This window comes from Dreissena polymorpha, chromosome 6 (assembly GCF_020536995.1).
Source record: "Dreissena polymorpha isolate Duluth1 chromosome 6, UMN_Dpol_1.0, whole genome shotgun sequence".
Lineage (NCBI taxonomy): Eukaryota > Metazoa > Mollusca > Bivalvia > Myida > Dreissenidae > Dreissena > Dreissena polymorpha.
In genome coordinates, this window is record NC_068360.1 from 65854826 (window position 1) to 65873115 (window position 18290).

At 34.7% G+C, this 18290-nt stretch overlaps 1 protein-coding gene across 6 annotated transcripts; it reads left to right on the forward strand.

Moving 5' to 3' along the window:
* The first annotated feature begins 27 nt into the window (after window positions 1-27).
* On the forward strand, window positions 28-17766 carry LOC127834027 (uncharacterized). Of its 6 annotated transcripts, XM_052359583.1 has the most exons (8): window positions 42-183; window positions 644-841; window positions 1179-1240; window positions 2010-2107; window positions 2997-3507; window positions 9770-9912; window positions 12682-12954; window positions 17278-17766. In XM_052359583.1, exons 4-7 carry the CDS (start codon window positions 2023-2025, stop codon window positions 12906-12908), a joined length of 966 nt encoding a protein of 321 aa, XP_052215543.1. In that variant the 5' UTR covers window positions 42-183; window positions 644-841; window positions 1179-1240; window positions 2010-2022; the 3' UTR covers window positions 12909-12954; window positions 17278-17766. The 6 variants fall into 6 exon arrangements, with proteins under 6 accessions (XP_052215545.1, XP_052215547.1, XP_052215543.1 ...); XM_052359585.1 differs by lacking the exon at window positions 644-841 and having other exon boundaries at window positions 28-183; XM_052359584.1 differs by lacking the exon at window positions 42-183 and having other exon boundaries at window positions 597-841.
* Window positions 17767-18290: the final 524 nt, after the last annotated feature.

The window sequence follows — 18290 nt, forward strand, 5'->3', positions numbered from 1 at the left end:
TAAATAATCCATACTGTGACAGAACTTTGGAATACCTGATGCTCCTTTCAATGACTTCTATGTTTTAAAGAAATTCCAGTGACACATCCACTATCTATTACGTTTTCAAGTACACTAATCACATACTGAGTATAAAATGTAGAAACTACTCATCTCTTCAGTGACAGAACGAATTTTACTAAGGTAAGTTTATATAATTATATGATTAATATAATAATAATAATAAAATAATATATTAAAAAAATAATTATTATTGTTGTTGTTGTTTATTTTTTATATTTGTATTATTATTATTATTATTATTATTATTATTATTATTATTATTATTATTATTATTATTATTATTATTATTTTTATTATTATTATTATATTTTTTTTATAATAATAATAATACTAATACTACTACTACTACTACTACTACTAATAATAATAATAATTATTATTATTATGTATTTTTATTTGTATTATTGTTATTATTATTGTTATTATATATAACAACATTTTAATTAAATATAAATATATTAATAATACAAAATATAATATATTACATCGGAAATATTATTGTTTGTCTTTGTTATTAATGTAGCAGGGTTCGGTATAAGGGGAACTTATACTGCCTTGCTATATAAGCTAGCTTTTATAGCGACGCGGTAGAGTGTCTGCCTGATTTGGAACCGGGAGGTCCCGGGTTCGATCCCCATAGCGGTCGGGGAATTTTCTGGCTGGGTTACATTGGCGCCCAACGTGGGGCCACATTTTGGAGCTGCCAGTGTTACAAATGGAGCCCCCAGTGAGGATCGAACTCACGACCCCTAGTTTACAAGATAACATAATGTAACAGGTCTATAAAATTAGTGTTTTGTAACCAATTTCTTGTATGTAAGGTGGTGTATCGGTTGTGACTAGTTAGACACGCAAAAGTTCCGGTTTATAATACTTGGTTTTACGTTTTGAGATTGACGGTTCAAATATCAATTGGAATCTTGCATGTTTTATGACATCTTTGTGCCAGGTATGGTGATCTTTGTTTAAAGGTATCTGTCCCTGTGTATTTCCTGCATTTATGGCCCAACTCGCTTCTATTTTCTTCTTTCCTTTTTGATAAAACTCTTGGGCTGTCAATAACTTTTACATTGGTTGTTGCACATCACTTTCACCTTGAAATATTAATATTACAGCAGTCACAGTGCTAACCTCCCCCAAGGCTGAGAGAGACCAGGTCGAGAGTAGCTTATACTCCGTAAGTAAGATGTGCAGTTTGTCAAAGTAACGATGCATAAACACTATTGTTATTGTCACTGTGTTGTTTTCAGGATACCTATGTTTTAAGATAATTAATGTTATCTTAATATGCCATTTGTATGTTAATATGTTGATTGGAACCACCACACAGCATACCATTATGTTTTAAAGATGAATATGAGTTTGATGTGTATGTATTATTATTGAGTTTGGTTACCACGGTAACCATCTATAATTTGTAACCTTATTATTAAATATGCGTATTGATAATTTGTATATTTTCAGGACGGTCAGTTACAGATCAGTTTCAACGCTCGTATATTTATTATAAATCCACTCAATAAACTTGTAACTGTCAGTGCCTTTGTTGGGATTCTGCCCCCACATTTTGGAGCTGCCAGTGTTACATTAAACATAGTGTGATATGACATATTGAGAGTGTGTGATTATTGTTTGTCGTTTATTTTATTTGTTTTACAAGCGAGGTAGTTTAGGAAGTAGAAGGTAGTGACTTGGTCACGCGCACAGCACCTATAGTTAGGACCCGGAATTCTGTTCATCTCTCTTTACAAATTACCTCAGTAGACGAATGTTGAATAAATACCATTTCACGCAATTCGTTTTTACTGAAAAATAAAGTTTTAAGTTGAATGTGTACGTGGTCAAAATGGTTGTTATTATGGGGTGGGGGGATAAGGAGGGAACCCTACTCGTCCAGCTGAAATATCGTCAAAAACAGTTTGCAGTATGACTTTTTTTTTATTTAGATCATAACCAAATATGGAGGCCAAATTGGTCGCAGTTTGTGTGTTTTTGACATGCGTAGTGGGGACAGTCGGGCGACCTTGTGCCGCCAACCTGAGAGGTAAATACGGAAATGAGCCTCGCTCTGGAAAACCGGGGCTTAATGCATGTGCGTAAAGTGCCGTACACAGTCCGCACAGGCTTATTAGGCACAGTTCGCACTGTCTGATTGGGGACGCTTTCCGCCTGGACTTGATTTTAGGTAAAAGAGACTTCTTTTAACGAAGCAATCCATACAAGCGCAAAGTGACGTACACAGTCCGCACAGTTTCATCTGGGACATCATTTAACGCACATGTATTTAACCCAGTTCTCCCGGAACGGGACTCGACTTAAACTATCCGTTTGTAATATAACATTAACATGTGAATGGCCACGTGTGTTTCTCTATTTTTGATTCTTATTTAAGTTAACCTTGACTTTACTAAATAGTGTATTTCTTCTTACCACTACAACAAATTTGGATGTGCATATAGCACGCGTTCACATGTTTACTTAACCTAGGCGTAATATCTACTGGAATTTTCATCTAAAAGTTTGCTAGATGATTTATCATTATAGAGTTGTAACAGTTGAACAGTTTAACAGTTAATTGTTTATACAATACACAACTGTCTATGAGAATACAGCACATAAGTGTTATGTATATAACAAACGCGTTGTCAAGTGACTAGTAAATTGTCTAAAGTTATTCATCTTTGATATATTCCTTCAAAAATAATTGTAAAAAACACAAAAACACATGTGAACGTTAACGTTGAACAGATGAAATAGGTAATAGAAAAAAAAAGGAAAATTCTAGTCAACCAATGTGGGCTTTGCCAATCCTCATAATTAGTGAACGATAATACTGTTTTTTTTTATTTTAATGGGGTGTTTTAAGTATGAATTGTACATGTATGTTTGTTTATTCAGCGTCTCGAATATCAGACTGAATTTATATCTTTCAGAGTACGTGTACGTCCGGTATGGTCAATACCAAGAACTGCAGTGTTGTGATCTAGACAATGCCGAACTATTAGACACTCTCTGGTATAAATATGACGAAGAATCTCAGTCATGGGAACTTCTAGAGCCGGAGAGATCCGACATTCTATTTTTGGAACGTAATGCCACTATTGCATTCAAGCATGTGGATTTTTCCGACACCGGACGATTTAAATGCGCGCGCACTGCCGGAAATTCAGTCCAACCAGACGACTCCAGTACAGAGTTCGATGTTAAAGTCGTCGCATGTGATCAGCTAGCGCGTGGTCCGTTCCCAATAGCGCCTTTGCCCTGCGGTGTGACGTCAGCAAATGTGGGTGATCACGTGACGATCCCGTGCACCGGATATTTCGGTTGCGATCAAGATGATGACAGATTCGTGACATGGTTCATGAAAGCCAAGGCGAGCGACAACAGCTCGTGGGTACAAGTTTCTGCAGCAGACGACAGAATCACGCAAACACAGATCGATAGGTTAGTATTTTCCTACTAGTAAAAGGCCAAATGGTCTTCAATGTCAAGAGTCTCATGATGTTTTAAATCTTACCAACCGAGCAGTTAAAACACAAATTATTGGTAAATATTAAAAAGGAATCTTGTGCAAATTATTTTGCTAAATAGTGTTACAAGTTACACCATTTTAAAATACAAAATTGCAAATATCCATCCTGAATACGTCATTATTTTGCGTCACTACTGTATACGTATTTGACTTTTTATTAACATCTGGAAAATAAAAGTCCAGTCACATTAACGTCATTTTTACACTCGACTGATCATATTGTCGTTGGATTTTTGTTTGCATTAATGCGTAAGACACTCTTTACAGCCTATTGACACTAAACAAAACATTTTTGAATGGCCGTATTTAATAATACACAAATATATTATCCTAATTAAAATGGTCACTTTTCAATGAAATCAAATTGAATATTATTTGTTATACTGAACATCTTCTGGATTTATGTGTTTGTATAAATGTTATCTATTTTCATAATAAAGAAATTCTAGTGAATCTTATAAACACAGCCGTACATAAATTTAAATAAGTTGAAAAATAATATTATCAAAAAAATATTCTTAGCTGCACTTACTTGTGATATAAAAAGGGATGGTCGGTTAACACATAATTCGACAGTGGCGATTGAATTAAATAAATATTCAGGAATTATTTCATTACTTGAATTATTGCACAATGTCATGACACATCATATGTTCATTTTCGAAAAAAGTGGGTGCGTCTACCAAGAAAAACCTGTAAATAACAAGATAGCGCGGTATACGCTATAAAAAGTTTTTCCAAGTAAGACATTCCCTTGAGATAACCAATAGTTGACTAGAATAAAACATATATTAACATAATTCTTTATCAAATGTTTTATTTGGTATATTTTGCAATATACTCATTGCCGATATTGTTTCCGTAAAAACTGCGTAAGATATTTAAAGCGTTTCCATTTGGCACTATGACTTATCAATGTATTTTTTTCTGGGGGGGGGGGTATTCAAAGTGATGTTCAGCACGATTTTTTTCACGTCTGTATACACATTTTGAGATTTAAAAACTCTTAATAATAATATTGGATGTTTTTTCCATAAAAACAAAACAAGTGACGCGCTGTATTTAATGCCATATTTTCTTGAACAATATATATATATATATATATATATATATATATATATTATATATGTATATATACATATATATATATTTATATATATATATATATATATATATATATATATGGCGGCAGAATAAAAATGTGATCGGGCGGTGTATATTTCGAATTTTAAGTGTTACACATAAGTAGTGACATTCGCGGTTCACACGAGAGTTGGAATGGCTAGTTTATCGGTGGATGAGATAATAAGCTCTATGGATGAGTCGAACTCAATATCTGCGACGGAATACTCTATCAACGTGCAAAACCGGTTCACACAAAGACAAAATTGCGGCATTAGATCGTCCGACGGTTTTCAAGCAGTACAACGTAAACCAAAAAGAAAAAAAAGCGATTAACACAGAAAACTTCGTGAACATGAATATAGATGATTAATTGTTGTGCATTTTTGAAAAAAATCAACAGTGTTGAAGATAAATTATCTTAGTGTAGAAGTGATATAATGAGAGCAAACACGAATTTCAAACGTATTGACAACAGAGTGTGTGCGTTAGAACAGTTATGCGAGTGGCAATCAGAAACGACCAAGTCAATGGGTTACCATTCCATTGATAGAGATTCAAGAGACATAAGAAACAACATAATTATATATGGCCTGTCAGAGAAAATGTCGTACTATTATAATACATTGGTGATAATGTTCCTGGAGAATGAGTTAGACATCGAAACAGAAGGCATGATGATTGATCGAGCACACCGGCTGGTGAGAAGTAATAGTCATCTCCATGATCAAAACGTCCAATAATAGTCCGCTTCCGCGATTATATTGACAAAGACACACTTTTTGCTAGGGCACACAAGCTAAAGAGAACTCAATTTGGAATAGACAGTCAGTATCCAAAGAAAATAGTTAGAGCGCGAAAGGAATTGTACCAATCACATGAAGCTGTACAAGGGGACAGTTAAATCAAATAGTTCAAATCAAATACCCAGCTAGATTGTACATCAATGACCGGATGGTACGCGATATGTTTCCAGAATGGTACAGCATGCTCGCTACCGATAGGCTAAAACAGTATTCGACCAGTATTACATATGATAAGAATAGAATGTACTCTAACGAAACCGTGGTAGAAAATCATGAAAATAAGGATGACCGTGATGAGGCAGGAACAAATGAGATGTTAACATTTACTCAGATTACACGTCAACAACATCCTACCAAAGGAAACGATGTAAACAATCTAGACACGGACCGCATTGAAAACACTCATAGAAAGACGGTCAAATAACCCGGACCGTAGTGAAAACACGAATGAAGAAAACGACTACTTACCGAAAGGCGGTGATAAATCCAATAGAAGGACATCAATTACGAGTGAAAATATCACAGACTGTTACCAAAAACAAACACAAAAAGCGAATTATTCATCTACAGTTAAAAGTGCATGTGGTAAATCGAGCAGAAAGACACAGAGTGTTGGACAAAATTCAAGTTGCGGTACTATAAATAGCACACGTTCACAGCACGCAGCCAAGCGCGGTGAGTTGGACCAGAAATAGGACAGATGTGGAGAGAACGAGGGGATTCAATTTCAACTTAATTTTGATAACAAGTGTGCATTTTATGTTTGTAGTACTTTAATTCAAGAATTTGTTGTAAACCTGATTATGTCGAAAATGATGATTTACACCGTTTTGATTTTTTTACCAGATGATTATGTTGCAGATATTATTTTACCAAGGATAAGTCAAGATAAAAATTTAAACGAGAATGGTAAATGTTTACTAGATTTTTTAATTAAATGTGTGGTTTAAAAGTGTTAAATTGGTAGAGTAGGTTTAGATCGTCAACTAGGAAAGTTTACTTGTGTAACGAGTCGAGGATCGAGTGTTATTGTTATGCGACGCCGTTGTAATTTTTAATGTATTGATCAGTTTAAAGTACTATATTCGAATTTATTATCGGACTACTGTGTGATACAATTTCACACGACTTTTGTTAAATATTATTGTTATTTTAATGAAAGTGCTATAAATGAGTCCGATAAAGTATCGCACGTATTCAAATGGGATAATGAGAAAAATGATATGTATATACAATCTTTCAATAATGCAGAAACTTCTCAATCTTTCATTAATATATGTAATACTATCGATCTTACAAATAGTTTATCGTCATTAGATAATTGTTTGGACATTTTTTGTTCTGTAATTGATAATGTCTGTTCACCTTTATTTAAGAAGACAATAAACACTCAAGTTAGAGGAAAACATCGTGTACATAAACATAATATATGGTTTAATGACGAGTGTCAAAGGGCAAAATCTTAATTTTATAATAATTTGAATATATGCGGAAAGGACATGTCGGATGAAAATATAATTTTGATGTTTCTATCCCGGAGCAAGTTTAAATGTTTAATTAGAACAAGTTCAGAGTAGACAAAGATTTTAGAACATAATAGATTTTTAGATGCAAAAATTATTGGATATTATTAAAGGTATCAGTAAAGTCTTGCAAGTCAGATAAATTAAAGACTGATGATTTTTTTTTCAATATTTTAAATCCATTAATGATACAGACACACATTTTTATCAGCCAGATGAAGACATTCTGTATTTTAATGACATACTAGTATATCTTAACGAGGAATTTCAGGTAATGTTTGATGATTTAAATATCGAAATATCATAAGACGAAATTAAAAAGGCATGTACATCTTAAAAAGATGGAAAATCTGCTGGTCCTGATAACGTTCAAAACGAGTTTTGAAAACACGGTATTAAAAATAAACACTTTCTGAGGGTAGTATATTTACTTTTTAATAAAATGTTTAGTAAAGGTTATTTCCCAGAAACTTGGAGCGAGGGACTAATTGTTTCGCTGCATAAGAAGGGTATTTAGACGACCCGAGCAATTATAGAGGAATAACGCTTTTAAGTACTATAGGAAAATTACTTAGTAAAATTATTAAAAGTCGATTGAACTTATGGCGCGAAAAATATTATGTATATATAGAAGCTCAAGCCGGATATCGAAAAGGTATGGGTACTATTGACACTATTTTTGTACTGCAGGGTATTATTTCGTATATTTTTAATCAAAGTAAAAAACTGTACACATTATTTGTCGACTTTACGAAGGCATTGGACTTTATAGTTAGATATATATCATATGGTATAAATTGATAAAATTAGGTGTACGTGGTAAAATTTTGAATATAGTAAGATCGAGGTATAATGTTGTTAAATCGATGATTTGCTGATGATATTGTAATATTTGCGGAATCGGAAGCTGGACTACAAAATGGATTAGATGTGTTAATGTGAACAAAACAAAAATACTTATTTTTAAAAAAGGCGGACAGAATAGACAAAATTTAAATTTTTATTACAAAGGCAACATTGTAGAAATAGTGAATATTGTACACATCTAGGCATTGTATTTACCACTGGGGTTCTATTCACTAACATATGACGCACTCTCAGGACAGGCTCTTAAAGCAATATACAAGCTGAACGCAGATTTAGTGAAATACCCAGATATATCAGTTAATCATAGACTTGAGCTTTCTAATAAACATATGATGGGTGTAAAATAATAGTGTTTAGATCAAAATAATTCATATACGATACTGTAAACAAGTGTTAGGTGTGAGGTTGCAAACACAAAATAATTTAGTTTATGGGGAACTTGGACGTGTGCCATTAATAAATAAACGTATCATCTGTGTTTTAAAGTACTGTTTTAATATATAACATTCTGATGATGTCGAGAACATAAACATCGTTTATGATATGTTATTACATGATCATGATATATATCCAGAATAGGTCTTGGGTTTAATCTGTTAAGGAATGATTAGACAGATTAGGATTTAGTGAAGTATGTTTTGTTGAAAGTGTAGAATATATTAATATATTTTTATCCATAGCTAAACAACGAATATCTCATACGTTTTTGCAAACCTGGTCGTGTGAAATGCAAAACACGACCAGAGGTAGAAGTTATAGCCTTTACAGTAGCTGTAAGTTCCAACCATATTTAAATGTAGTAAATGTTTCAAAATTTAGAATTGCGTTAACTCGTTTTAGAGTATCTGCCCACAGAATTGAAGTGGAAGCAAGGAGATGGCACAATCCCGAAATAATACTGTTTCAAAACAGAAAATGCAAACACTGTAACGTTCTTAGGGACGAATTTAATTTTTTACTGGAATTCCCAATGTTTATGTATTTACGTAAGAAGTATGTAAATACATATTACTGGAAGAACACAAACATGATCACGTTTATTCATCTTTTACAGACTGAAAATGAAAGAAGTGTACGAAATCTATCTTTTTTTTGTTTTTAAAGCTTTTAAATTGAGAGCTGTCTTATGTTAACAATATTTTCTCTCCATGTACTTACATTTATTTATAAATTTAATATTAAGAATAACATAAAGTGTATACAAATTGTTTTTACTAAGACTTTCGCTGTACGTAATTGACCATCTGTGTATATCCCTTGTTGTAATATGTGTGTACGCAAGGGCTTAAAGTCTAATGTATGTTGAAATAAACTCTATATGCCCGTTCCTCTGATTTAAGTACGGCAGTTACTTGCATTAATATGTGCGCTACGCACATCCTAACCGCTTAATAAAGAAAAGAAACAGTTGGGTCACGGATCATTCGATGTCCGAAATACTGGCTTCATGTTTACAAAACTATGTATAGACATTGAAAATAAATGTTTGGCAACAAAAAACTAGTTTTAAGTGACATTGATTTAAACGCTGGCACTGGAAATTGATTAAAATGACATTTCTTTAATATGATATGTTATTAAGACGCCTGATTCCGTTGCCAATTTGTTGACATCGATTTTCATTTTTCTGATTGATAGCTCCCCAATGATCTCTATTTTTTCCAGAACGCGTTCAATTAAATTCGGTATGAAAGGATTATTGGTGTCAGATCATTTTTTTAAACAAGGGAAATCACTGTCGTGTTGACCATCTCTCTCATTACACTCAGTATAAAGGATCAAATATTCAAAATGTCCTCAAAGTTGTGTGAATACAATATACCAAGATTGTTCATTCGAACTGACGTCTTTTGTAGTCATGACGGCGTATTGGCGTCAAATTTGACCGTCTCCAACGTCGAAGCTCGGGACACATGGCTTGAGTTTATGTGCATCCTCTACTCAACACAATACATCGAGGGCCAGTCGAAAGTGTTCACGTCAATCCACATCGTGAAAGGTAAGTTAGCTTGCAGTCCCTTTTCTACAGAGTATATCGAGGGTCTAATTAATTTTGCAACTATTTCGTGAATGGTTAGTTAAAATGCATCTTCTACTCTACATGGTATCTTGAGGATCAGACAAAAGTGTTCATATCTCTACGATGTGAATGGTAAGTTTGCCAGTATAATTTACTTTTCACAGTACTTCAAGGATCAAGGTTCACATCACTCACCGTTGTGAATGGTCAGTTTCTATACCTCCTTTACTTTACACAGTACTTTAAGGATCAAGGTTCACATCACTCACCGTTGTTAATGGTAAGTTTCTATACCTCCTCTACTCTACACAGTACTTTAAGGACCAAGGTTCACAATACTCACCGTTGTGAATGGTAAGTTTCTATACCTCCTCTACTTTACACAGTACTTTAAGGATCAAGGTTCACATCACTCACCGTTGTGAATGGTAAGTTTCTATACCTCATTATACCTCATCTACTCTACACAGTACTTTAAGGATCAAGGTTCACATCACTCACCGTTGTGAATGGTAAGTTTCTATACTTCCTCTACTTTACACTGTACTTTAAGGATCAAGTTTCACATCACTCACCGTTGTGAATGGTAAGTTTCTATACCTCCTCTACTTTACACAGTACTTTAAGGATCAAGGTTCACATCACTCACCGTTGTGAATGGTAAGTTTCTATACCTCCTCTACTCTACACAGTACTTTAAGGTTCAAGGTTCACATCAATCACCGTTGTGAATGGTAAGTTTCTATACCTCCTCTACTCTACACAGTACTTTAAGGTTCAAGGTTCACATCACTCACCGTTGTGAATGGTAAGTTTCTATACCTCCTCTACTCTACACAGTACTTTAAGGTTCAAGGTTCACATCAATCACCGTTGTGAATGGTTATTTTCTATACCTCCTCTACTCTACACAGTACTTTAAGGTTCAAGGTTCACATCACTCACCGTTGTGAATGGTAAGTTTCTATACCTCCTTAACTCTACACAGAACTTAAAGGATCAAGGTTCACATCACTCACCGTTGTGAATGGTAAGTTTCTATACCTCCTCTACTCTACACAGTACTTTAAGGTTCAAGGTTCACATCACTCAACGTTGTGAATGGTAAGTTTCTATACCTCCTCTACTTTACACAGTACTTCAAGGATCAAGGTTTACATCACTCACCGTTGTGAATGGTAAGTTTCTATACCTCCTCTACTCTACACAGTACTTCAAGGATCAAGGTTCACATCACTCACCGTTGTGAATGGTAAGTTTCTATACCTCCTTAACTCTACACAGAACTTAAAGGATCAAGGTTCACATCACTCACCGTTGTGAATGGTTATTGCTTGTACCTCCTCTACTCTACTCAGTTCTTTAATATACACACCAAACATCTTTGCATCGCTCCATGCTGTGAATAGTAAGTTTGTGTGCATGCATGTGTACAGAACCTAAATGGTCAGTAGATATCTACAGAAAACTGCACGTACTACCAGTGATTTTGTTATATTGCATGCTTCATAGTTGAATGCTAAATGTCGTTATATCATCACTTCATCAAACCTAAGTTTAAGGGGATGTTATGAAGTGGTCGGGGAACACTCAAGAATAAATATGTTTTGTTAACGAATGGTTTGGTCCTAAATATTTGGTTCTACCGTGTAGTTGTGTCTTTATATGAAAAGCTTAAAAATTAAAATGAATTAAGTTATCTCTTCATTAGACACATTTGTTCAGTTTTAAAATTGTTAGCGCCAATTAACTATGGCGAACTGTTATTATATTCTAAGTGTTTCCTGGAGTGGAATTATGTCATCAAACTTATAGAGAATAATATGTTACTGCTTATCTTTGTATAATTTATCAGTACATACTTAGAATGAAAGAGTGACGAGGCTTGCCGAGTCGTTGTTGTTTGTTGATACTTAGAATGAAAGAGTGACAAGGCTTGCAGAGTCGTTGTTGTTTGTTGATACTTAGAATGAAAGAGTGATGAGGCTTGCCGAGTCGTTGTTGTTTGTTGATACTTAGAATGAAAGAGTGACGAGGCTTGCCGAGTCGTTGTTGTTTGTTGATACTTAGAATGAAAGAGTGACAAGGCTTGCCGAGTCGTTGTTGTTTGTTGATATTTAGAGTGAAAGAGTGACGAGGCTTGCCGAGTCGTTGTTGTTTGTTGATACTTAGAGTGAAAGAGTGACGAGGCTTGCCGAGTCGTTGTTGTTTGTTGATACTTAGAATGAAAGAGCGACGAGGCTCTGCCGAGTCGTTGTTGTTTGTTTTTATGCGTGTCGAGCCTGATACGTTACACAACGATAATGTAGTTATCTGTGTTTCTGTTTATCATACCGGTCCGTCAAACTTTTTAAAGTAAACAGTGAAATATTATCGCTACGACACTGCATTTTAAGGGGGAATTATTTTAATATTTGACGTGTCAATAATGATGTCATGAGCGTTTGCGCTTAAGATTTGTAAAGTAAAGTTTTTGCTGTTTTGTCCCTTTTTATTTCTCAAATATATCACATTTTGGTATAAAATTGTATGTTTCGTTGAATCGTATTATTTTTAACAAAAATGATGACATTATAGTTGATTTCGGGTGATACGACCTACCTCCGAACATCGTCTGGTATCACAAAATGATGTTGACGTGACGTAAAGTAAATTCAAAAGGCAGCGTTTTATTAGACAGATATCACTGAAGTGGTATGCTGAAAAATAAATATAAATTAAAGCTTGACCGGTCTTTTTCAATTTCAGATTGCGTGACAGTGTCGTGCGCTCCAATTCCGCTTCCGGTGTTTATCATACCTGCTGTTGCAGCGTCAGTCGTCGCAGTGGCGGTGACGTTACTAACAATATGTTTGTGTCGGCTAAAAGCGAAGCGGAAGTTAAAATATGCGTCACACGGAAACGTTCTTGACGCCACACGGTTTATTCATAAACAGAACGTCACCAGCGACGCAGTGAAGCCGAATCTTGTATGACCAGAGTCTTTCTCCTCTGATGTATCGACGATCTGTTACAACAATTGTAAGTGATTTTGCAGTTTAAACCATAGTCGCATACTATGATTAGTGTGTTATTGATTTAAAGGGTTTGTGAAAACTGACATCGAACTTAGAAATCTGGGCTCAATGCATGTGCAGATTGTGTCGTCCCAGATTAGCTTATGCAGTCCGCACAGGCTAATCAGGGACGACACTTTCCGCCGTTATATAATTTTTCGTTTGAAGGAAGTATTTTAAAGTCGAAAATCTAGTCACTTGTCACTTGTTAGCTTGTGCGGACTGCACAGGCTAATCTGGAACGAAACTTTTATTTCACATGCATCTAACCCAGATTTTTTCCAGATTGCGACTGAATTACAAAAAAAATATACTTAATACCATTGCATCATTGCATTTGTAATATAAATTGGAACTTCGAGCGTGTGCTGCTATGAAAATAAATATATGGTCTTGTAGTTAGACCTACAATGCTCAAGATTATCATTTGTAAGGTATTGATGTACGTATAAAATTAAGGCACTATTCGAAAGGCAGACGTTACAACCTAGCCATAAACCGGTGACTGTTCAATTACGTGTTAACATGCGTCCATGACAACTTTTAAAACGTGCATTTATATAACGGATTGTCATTTTAAATTTATGCTGTAAGCGAATGACAGAATTCTGAATCTCGAAAACGTAATATATCAATCATACAATGATACACAAACATGTATCAACAAAAGCCATATTATAAAAACGACTTCTTTAATTTGAAATCGCCATTTGTTGTATGAGCCTTATTCAGGAAAAAACCGGACTAAATGTATGTGCGTAAAGTGTAGACCAAGGTAATACTGTGCAGTCCGCACAGGCTTATCTGTGACGACACTTTCCGTGTACACTGGATTTTCGTTAAGACACCTCGTTTTAACGAAACAATCCATAAACGCGAAAAGTGTCGTTCCTGATTACTCACAGGCTAACATTTGAAGACATTGTGCGCATATGCGTTAAGTGTTCGAAGACAGCGACCCATATAATGATGTATTGAAATTTGAAACAGATGTATACTTTTTGAATTGTGCCTTAAATCGTTTCTGCAATGATTGGTAAAATTGTTAATTTATGGTTATACACATTATACCTATGTTGATATACATTTGTTATTATATTACGCATACATGAGATTGTTCCATGTTATGTCGTAAGTTTATTATGCCCCCTCCCTTCGAAGAAAATGGGGTATATTGCTTTGCACATGTCGGTCCGTCCGTCCGTCCGTCCGTCGATCCGTCGGTCGGTCCGTCCGTCCACCAAATGGTTTCCGGATGATAACTCAAGAACGCTTATGCCTAGGATCATGAAACTTCATAGGTACATTGATCATGACTGGCAGATGACCCCTATTGATTTTCATGTCACTAGGTCAAAAGTCAAGGTCACGTTTTGGGGGCATATGTCTCCGACCGCGGAACACTTGTTTGAAAATATGCGTACATGTCCGTATATTAAATAAGAAATTGGTATAATTGCATTATGTATTCATGAGTGTTTATACGGACACAAGTGTTCGCTTATTATTTTACTCCCTAAACTTCTTTTCAGCATTACAAAAGCCTGCCTGAACAATATTGTTTAAAAAGTCATAGAGTTTTTAGTATTAATGTTTTTATTTGTACTCTTAAAATTATACAACATCGTTAACATTGTGATTCCTCTTAAGGATATTATACAGCTTTTGAATATATGTTCTATGTTATTTTTTAGCTGCTATCTAATATTTTAGCTTGCTTTATATATGTTCCTATAAATACTGGGTGTCTTGTTTATGTTAAATGTGTTTTATGTTCCTTTGTTTTCATATTTGTACTGCTTTTTATTTTTAATGTTTGTCCTTTCATGTTTGTAAGCTTTGTACAATATTTATTTTTTCATTACTAAGCTCTGTAGTAGTAAATTTGTCTGATATTTTAATAACATGTAAATGCTAGTCTTTTAAAGAAATATTAAGTTACCTCTAGTCTTTTAAAGCAATACTTTCACGAAGGTATAATGGTGTACTTTGAGTTGATATGCAAAACACGACTGTTCAGGTTCGATCCTTTGATTCAACTGGATGTCAACAACAATACAAATATATATGACGTAAAATAATAATAATAATAACGCGCTAATTCGCGGCAATCCGCCAATCAACGTCACAAACAAAATTTCATATAATATTCACGACATATACTTTATTCATACTCATATTCTCTGTTGTTCTCAAATACAGGATTGTTATAATTATGTTGCATTATATGTGCTATATATCATGCTGTTATCATGCTATGCAATGTGTATGTCGGCTTTAAAAGCTCTTCAGAGCTTGTGTTATCATGTTTGAAATACCCGACTTTATAAATAAATATTACTTGACTACTTGACTTAACTTGACTTGTTTTAAATATCTTGACACGTATTTTATGCTATTAATTCTCTTACTCGACATTAAGCGTTCATTAACAGGTGAACGAATCTAACTGGCGTGTGATTTATAAAAATAGTCATATGATTTTTATACGCCCGTCTATGACGGGACGTATTATGGTATACCCCGCGTCCGTCCGTCCGTCCGTCTGTTAATGTCGTACGCTACGTCAAATATCCTTTGACAGATTTTCTTCAAATTTTAACACAATCTTAATATTGATAAACCCTGATCCCCTTTCGTTTTTGACGGAATTCTGAATTGTCGTTCCAGAGTTATGGGACTTTGTTCGTCAAAATTTCGTGATTTCATTGAATGTCCTACTGTAGCTCAAATATCCTTCGATGGATTTTTTTCAAATTTCAACACAATCTTAATATTGATAAACCCTGATCCCCTTTCGTTTTTGACGGAATTCTCTATTGTCGTTCCAGAGTTATGGGACTTTGTTCGTCAAAATTTAAAAAAAAAAAAAGGGTTATTTATTACCTTACTACTTCATTGGCGAACGACGGGCGTATCATGCGCTCATGGCGCAGCTGTTTATTTAACTGTTTCATTCCGGAGTACGGATCACACACACGGATCACACACATCAGGATATTTGTCAGTTTTTGTAAATTTTATTGGCCGACAATCACATCATGTAAACAGTTGTACTTTTTTTTCAAAATAAATATGTTTTTGAACACAATGTATAATTGAGCGGATTTTTCAAATCACAATCACATCATTGTACAATGGAATTTCTAGAAAATCACAATATAATTTTTTTGGCAGTAACGCAAGATATGTACAGTAACGTGAATAATGGATCCTAGTTTTGGGAAATGTGGGCTTAATGCATATGCATAGTCTGTTCCAAGATAAACATGCGCAGTCTTTACAGGCTAATCAGGGACGACCCCTTTCGCCAGAACTGGATTTTCGATAAGAAAAGCCCATTGACAAAATCAACGAATATTTCGTAAAATATTTCGGAAAATAAAGTTAATATAAAAAAAATCAGTGTTCCTTGTAGCAATAGCCAAAATGTCAAGGCTTAATGTGGTCTGGTAACAATATCCGTACATTAACGAGCAAACGCGAGATTGGATTCGGAAGCACGACGTAGTTCTCATGAGCTTCCCGCAATCGCACATTATCGGACCTTTCCGTCAAACATCGGATTGGATAAGGATCCGATTATGATAATCTGCGAGGGGTACCGAATGGAGCTTCCCGAAGCCAATCTCGCGTTCGCTAGTTGATGTTCTTATGTTCGGATATCGTCGGCGGGAAATTCATATGGAATATATTGTCACACAACAAAGGTGTTAAAACACTAATTTTGCTACGGTTTTGATTTGATCAGGAAACTTCTGAGTTCCCCAAACTTGGGATTTAGATCTTCATCAAACGTCAACAAATTAAAGTGGTGTAAGTGTGAAAGAGACGTTTCCGTCACGGTAAACACGGTCTGGTTCACACCTAAGGCACGTATACAATCCGAAAGTAATACTTTTTCACTCGACATCGAACACAGTACCTTTTCCGCCGGATATCCGAAAACAATCAAAGATTTTTGTACATTGCATGCATCATAATTCAGTGAAAAAATGATGTTCTATCACCAGTTTATCATAACTTATTTTGTATGGCAATCTTATGCAGTGGCCGTGTCAACATATACAGTCATGAATAATTCTTTTTCGTTATGACATGAAACTCATAGCGAATAACAGGTAACTGCCATGTCGTTGTGTAATTTATCAGTTGATGCATAGAATGACAGAACTGCGAGGCTTGTTGAGTCGTATATAAGGCGGCGCTATAACAGGTAGATATCTAAGTAGTGGTATAATGAAAAATAAATGTAAATAATAGCTTGACCGGTATTTTTCATTTTCAGATAAGGAGGCAGAGGCGGGCGCTTCAATGTTGCTTCCAGTAATTATCATAGCTACAACAGCAACGTCAGTCGTCGCGGTGACGTTTCTAGCAATGTGTTTATGTCAGCTCAAAGCGAGGCGGAAGTTGAAATCTGCGTCAGACGTTAACGTTAATGACGTCACACGGTTCATAAAAAGACGGGACGTCACCAACGACGCAGTTAAGCCGAGTCTTGTTTGATCAGTGACTGTGCCATGTGTTTTTATCAGAAATCTCATCGTAACTGTGCAGTGTAGATCATAGTCGCTTTATATGATCTGGATGAACCTTGTATGCATTTATTGAACGGATTTGCATCGTCTTATTGTGATTTTAATCTGTAAGCGAGTGCTAAATTTTAAGGCTTGAACACGTAATATATTAATAACAAAATGAAATAAACACACGAAATGTAATTAAATGTTTTCCTAGCCTTTACTTTGTCATTTGTTATAAAAGCCTAGTTTTGGAAAAACCAGGCTTAATGCATGCGCGTAAAGTGGCATCCCTGAAGTGCCTGTGCGAACCGAACAGGCGTAACTAGTACGACACTTTGCGAACATGCATTAAACCCAGTTTTCCCAGAACGTGGCTTACATAAGGATGTATTGATGTACATGTATGCATTTGTCATTGTTTGTTTAATTGTTTCTACATTTATTGTCCAAATTGTAAATTTCTCTTCATACACATTTTGTCTATGTTGATGTATATTTATATTATATGTTAATATATAACGGTACATGTGACTATTCTTCGTCCATAATATGTCGAATGTTTATTTGAAGATATGTTTACATGTTTATACATTTTGTACAATAAAACATAAACCAGTAAATTAATAGAATTATAAATTTGTTGAATTGTATCATGCATTAAACACAGTGTTTAGACATTTGTCAGATATTTTGATGCGATTCAATCTTTAACTTAAGTCGTTCATATACAGTTGAACAAATAAAAATGCCTGTGATTTATATTATTAATACAATC